Below are 6,529 nucleotides of genomic sequence, written 5' to 3' on the forward strand. Positions count from 1 at the left end.
TGTAGGTTGATGGCAGGTAGAAAAGTCTTGTTTTGATTTATTACTTTTGAAGGAAGGCAATATAAAGTAAACCCCATGTACATTCCTCTAATCTATTAAAGTTTAAAGTAGCTCTTTTCCTTTGTCATTTCTTTGCTTGCTAGTCATAAAAAGGAGGGGAAAGCCACATTCAGATTCTTAGAATGTCAGATATTTAATGTTACATATACATGGCTAAAGCTTTTGATTATATTTATTTAAATTTATTTGTGGTATTGCTGCCAGACCAAAAATCCCACCGTTTCAAAGTTTATGAATTCTTAGTGACTACTCATCTTGTAATTGAAAACTGGAGTTCAGTATGCGACAGTCTGGGTGGCACCCAGAAGATTATAAAAAGGGGTTAAGTGTCTCAGCAGGGCTTTTTGCTATTTGTAGGGAAAAACACACTACTACACATGATAAATAAGAGCTATGGTAATGGGTTATGGGTTTGTGTAGTTTAATAGTAGTTGCTTGGTTTCTGTCTTTCTTCTTGTAGCTGATCCGATGCCATCAGTCCCGTGGTGGAGCCTGTGGAGACAACATTCAGTCTTACACTGCCACAGTCATAAGTGCTGCCAAAGTGAGTACACCATCCACTGCAGGGAGAGGTTATCCTGTAAGATGATTATTAGATTTCCAGCTGAATTGTACTGATTTTTTTTTGTTTTCCTCTTCTCATTCACAAACGAAAAATATAAGGTAAGAAGTGTGCTAATCTTAGCACTGTGTATATGGTCCTGATCCTGCAAATCTCTGGGTAGCCATTATTTTCCATCTCTCAAAAAGTACTTCTGTCCTTCAGAACTGACTTTTTATTTACTGCAAGTGCCTATTGCTACTAGTGACCCCTGCTATAGGAAAATCATAGTAAAATGGATTTGAATAATGGCTATTTGTATGTTATAAGCCTATATGATTAGAAATCAACTTCTAGAATTATTGATCTTTTAGCATCATAGAAACTAACTTCACAAATGCTTACTGMTTTTTGGTTTCAATCACATCAGCATTACACGTTTTAATCTCTCTGAAGGATGACAGCACAGAACTGTAGCTGATTAATTGGTAGTTTTCTTTGAAGGTTAGAGTTTATTAATAATTGTKTATATCTAGGTTCTATTGCCTGGTTTTCTTAGTTCTGATGACATTATGATTTCCCTCTGTTTTCAGAGAAATGTCTGGGTTTTCATAGTGTGAGGAGACAACCGTGGCTTGGAAAAATCTTAGACAAGCCAAAGAGTATGCAGAACTGTTATTTTACTCCTCCCCCCTACCCCTTTCTTTGAKGATTTGCCTGCAGCATTTTGCCAAGTTCGTTCTTTCACGCGCGTACACGCACACGCATGCACACACGTACGTACATACATACGTATCTTTTGTCATTGTGTGGCAAACTTTGCTGATTAGAAGCCTTCATTCTAACCACTAGCCTTTTCATTTGTGATGTACACAACAAAACAAATCTAATAATAGGAATTAAATAACAGCACAGAATAGAAAGCCCAACTTTCCTGGACAAAGCAACAGTTATAAGAACCCACAGAGAGACACATAGGTCATGCCATCTCATGTAAAAACAAATAAAACACGAAAAGGAACATATTCCACCAGTATAGTTTTGGACACAATCTTTTTGTGGCTGGAGAGGGAGGAAAAAAATCAGTTTTTAACATTGTTGAGGGGAATTTGAATTGGTCGTCTTTTGAAATATCCTTATGAAATTTGCTGTATCTCTTTGCACTCTTTCACCATCAGCCAAAAAAGGGGGGAGAGGAGGGGAGAAATCTCCCCAAACTGTTTCAATCTCTGCATTATTAACATGTTTTTATGATGCAGATAGGTTTTAAAAAACCTATTGGCATAGCATAAGCAGCCACAGTTATGATCAGATGTGGTCAAATTTTTACAAATGGATCACTGTACTGCCAAAGTCTAGCCAAGTCAGGACTGAAGAACAAACCAAAGTTTTGTTAATCCATATAGTGATTGTCAAAATATACCAGTGGGCTCTGAAGACTAGCACTCTTTCTATTCAATTTTTTCACAGAATATAAAGTTCTTAATTTTATTTTATTTTTTATTTTTTTTAAGTCTGTTGCAGTACTTGGTGCCCAAAGACCATGGATTCTATGTTATAATGCAGTAAGGACCGAGATGGTGATCTTACCTCCTGAGTAATACTAGTCAAGTATCATAATCCAGAAATTCTCTGGTTAAACTGAGTGTATACATTGAAGCGGTGATGTTGCATCATATAAATAGTTACTGAAGATAAAATGTTTTTATAATCATAGGAAAGAAAAGCTTGTTAGCTTCTGTATAAAGTAATAGTGAAAGTTAGGAAATTGCATAATCCTATTAGCAAACCATTCATGTGTTATTCCATGCCTCCAAATTTAATATTGGTTGCCTATTAATGGTGAAGGGAAAGAGTTTGGAGCTGATAGATAGTAAAGGAAAAAAGGCAAAGCTTAAATTTCATCTGTGTCAGAACAATATTTGATATTCTGCTTTCTTTACTCAGTGCTGAGATCCCTATGCCATAGCTAACAGGGACCCCGATTATATATGAAGAGTGTCTTGCATGCAGTGCAAATAACATGGGAGATAGATGTTTAAATGGGATACCTGTTTGTGGTGTAAGTGAGCAAACTAGCAGGGGAAGATTCAGGTGGCCCTGGGCATGTGGAAGGGAGAGAGTTGAAGCATCTGGATGAGGTATAGATGTACCTGAACCAGSTGACAGCGATATCCCTGCATCTCCCTTGCTGGCTTCGCAACCACAGATGTGAACTCACCTTTCTTTCTTCCTCCAAGCTACGTGGAACGTGGAGAGGTGAGAGTAATACGCCGCACCGGTTCAAGCTTGAACATACTGCCAACGCTGCTGTTTGGCAGTCTGGATCGTGGAGAGGGGGAAGTGATGAAACRTTTTGAATGTGTTAATCACTTCAGTGCCCCAATGTGGTTTAGGCTGCCTTTTTTTACACTGGATTCCCAGAGGCATCGGGAGTTAGGCTGATTGGTAGCTTAGAGATCTGGAAGTCATTTTTCCTCAGAAGTTGCCAACTAAGTTTGTTCATATGCCTACTGCCAGCCAGAATATTTGCCTGAGGGGTTTAAAAGTAACTGTTCTTCTACTACTGTTCCTGGTTTCCAGTTTGGCTATAGATTAGGGAAGAAGATGCAGCAGAAAACCAGACACCACGTGGGTTGCCCTAGCACAGGTCCTGGACATGCAGGGTGACACACTTGAGCAGCCTGTGGTTCACTTAACCTGTCAGACCTTTTCTAAGGAAGGAAGCAGAGATTGGGATTTTGATATCCAGTTCTTTCAGAGTTAGCAGACCCAAGTTCACAGAAGGTGTTTGGCAGTCATGTTTTCATTTTTATAGTGTAACACAAACCAATGTGTGTGTCCTTGCTGCGGTGTACCGCTGTATACTTAACTGTACTTCATGTGGAAAATATAGATGAATTTTCTGCTAAATCAAAGAACTCAGTAGTCGGGAGCTCACCTGTTAGCACAGCATACCCAGCTCAAAATCAAGGTCGCAGTGGAGCGTGGTGTCCACTGCTGCCAAAAGTCATAGTGGTGTTCTGGTAATATTGTGAAAAGTTCCTTTATGTCATCTTCTCATCTGAATTTAAAATTTCTGGAAGAATTTTACTTTGAATATTACACTTTCTGCTATTTCTCCTTAGATGCATTTTGCCAAGAGCATTGCCTTCTGCTTTTGTTGAAACAATACATAGGGTTTTTTCCTAGTTCAGTCTTTATTTTCATTTCCTCCCATTTGGTTGATTGTTCTCTGTGTGTGCGTGTTCTAAAAAGCTCTGGTAACTTATTTAATTTGACTGAGTGAAAAATTCCTGGGAAGATAAAATGTGTGAAGATTTCAAGTTAGGTTAATGTTAGCAAAGATGCTGAGTTAGGAAAAATGCAAATACTGTTTCCTATGAGTTGAAGCTTTTCACGGTCAGTGTGAGCAAACACAATGGAATGGACATAGGCTGTCTTTAAGAATAAACCCCTGATTATTTAGCAGCATTAGTGATTGGACAGTATTCAGATGCTTGGTCTCAGATAAGCTTTCAAACATGAATTTGCTTGTTTTAGTTATCTGTAGTTTTGGATGTGGTGTGGAAGCAGACATAAGCAAAGAAATATTTGTGTATCCATGCTTGTCATCCTCTCTCTCTCTCTCTCTCTCTCTCTCTCTCTTTTTTTTTTTTAATGCCCCATTGAAGAGAGGTCTGGTCTTGACGTGTCTGTTGGTCAGTCAGGTGTCACTTCACTCTCTGTTGGAGTGGTGCTCATGTGGACGCTTCCCAGCAGAATGTATTCCTAGCAAGTGGCCTTTCTGTGCTGTTCAAGATGAATTTGCCAATAGATTTTCTTCCCTGACTTACCTACTTCTTTTCAGAGTATCTGATGAAAGTGGGAAAATGAAACAGCTTTGTAAAATAGGAACATTTAAGAAAAACAGTTTGAATTTGAGTCTATAATTGATTGCATGCTCATGTTGTTCAGACTAAACATGAGGCTTTTTGTTGATTACAAAGGCATTCACATTTAAATAGATGAATATCTTTTTGATAYGTCTCTTTCTCCTCTCTATAGATTTTTCATTTGTAAACAAATAAGTCATGTGAAATTTATTTATTATGAGAAACAGGAACAATATATTGTTTTGTCATTAAAAGGATGTAAGACCTTGTTGTAACAAAACAATCTGACAATCACTGAATGATGCATTTTAATTTTCTCAACTAATTAAAGATGTACTTATTTTTCAATTAAGTGGGGGTGAGTGCATACATTTATTTTAATTAAATATATGTTTCTTTATATTTGCATGAATGTGAACAGCTTTGTTTTTAAGCAGATAGGGTATACAAAGGGTGTACATCAACATACAAAGAATTTGTATGTTTGCACAATGTGCATCRCTGCTTACAAAAGGAATTGGATTAAGTATTTTGATTTTATAAGAAAATTTCACTTAGTATACACTAGTAGTTCTCATCCATGACAAAGGAATCAGGACAGTGCTAACTTTAACCTTTTTCAAATTAAAATGTATTTGGTCTGTCGAATGTCTAGCATCAAATTATAAACCAAGTTCTTCTCACCTAATAACTTGTTCAGATGATTCTTTCTCCGTATCTTTTAATCCTCTTGTGGTGAAGTGATTTAGCAAAGGCTGCATCTGTTTTCTCTTGTTACCTGATAACTTCTTAATGAGTACTAACAGCTTATGTGAGAGCAAGGTCATTAGCTCTAATGGATAGAGGGGACAGCTGATATGGCATGGGAAAGGTTAAAGATTACCGGAGAAGTTTTTGCAAATATACACATAGCACAAAGAAGTAAGTACCATAATGTTTTTTTCACTGATATTTCTGTGCTAATGGCCTTGGCCACATCTTTATACACCTATTAATTCTCAGTAGCCCTGCAGTCATAGTCTGCTGTACCATGTAACAATAATTCAGTTTTAGATAAGCATGTTAATTTTTCTCTAAAGAGCCTTAAATTGTATACTTAGCACTTTGTAATCCAGTTTCTCTGATTAAAATATTGAAGATACTTTTAAAAATATGTCGATTATGATTCTTCTAATCCATGTAAGTATTTTGCCACATAGTATCTCCATGCTGCTTTTTCTTTCTTGCTGTAAAAACTACAACTGCTTTTTCTTTTTCTTTTTTTTTTTTTAATGGTCTTATATTGGTCAGAAGACTTTCCTGTCAGTTTTTCTGAAGAAAGTCTGCTGAAATGCATTCTTGTGATGACATTGACTTTTAGGTCTATTCTTTGGCTCTCATTATCTATTTTGTGCTACATTCTTCAGTCTTCTAAATGCCACTGTTAAAAATCGGTCTATTCTCATTTGTTGTATCTAAGTATAAAAAGAAATAATAAGAAACAAATGACAGGATATTACTAAAGACTTTAAACCCCGAAGACATTCCTATGATAAAGGCACGGCTCGATTTTAAGTGGTAGCATCTCCATTAGCATTAATGGGGTAAGTACATCAGCTGAGGCATCTCAGAGGTTAATCAGGCTTCCTGGCTAGATATTGCCATCAATACAGTGTGGCGCCTAATTCTGTTGGCCCTTCAGAGGTTTTCCTGACAACACACTAACAGACTTTGTGTAAGTCATTTCCTATGAATTATTAAAACAAACGTTTGGCTGCTAATTGATGAACACTAATGTGTTTTCTAATCACTGCAGTTCGAGATTTTAGCACTAAACAAAGCAGTTGCAATTGATTTGTGGCTACTTCTTGGTTTCAGTCTGTGATCTGTATGTTTTTTTTCCTTTTCAATTTAGCAGGCAGCTTAGCTTGTCTTTTTAGTTAAGAGTTGGCGTGTTATGGTGTCATTCTATTCTGATCTCTTTTGTTATTTCTTACTTATGTTGCATAATAAATTCACATAATTCTTTATAGGAGAAAATATTTTGAATTGTAGGGTTTTTTCTTTCTTTTTT

The 6,529-nt window shown here is 36.7% G+C and overlaps 1 protein-coding gene across 7 annotated transcripts in view; it reads left to right on the plus strand.

Moving 5' to 3' along the window:
* The window catches only part of BCAS3 (BCAS3 microtubule associated cell migration factor), a 372,504-nt gene that overhangs the window by 72,550 nt on the left and 293,425 nt on the right, over positions 1 to 6,529 (plus strand). For all 7 annotated transcript variants that reach the window (XR_014895586.1, XM_085302933.1, XM_085302935.1 and 4 more), the window contains exon 11: positions 521 to 604. Coding sequence is in view for 6 of the 7 variants with exons in the window: in XM_085302933.1 (XP_085159059.1) it covers positions 521 to 604 (84 nt within the window). In the remaining variant the exon portion in view is untranslated. The remainder of the gene's footprint in view (positions 1 to 520; positions 605 to 6,529) is intronic.

The sequence above is a fragment of the Rhea americana genome, unplaced genomic scaffold (assembly GCF_003343005.1).
Source record: "Rhea americana isolate MKP2758 unplaced genomic scaffold, rheAme1 scaffold_194, whole genome shotgun sequence".
NCBI lineage: Eukaryota > Metazoa > Chordata > Aves > Rheiformes > Rheidae > Rhea > Rhea americana.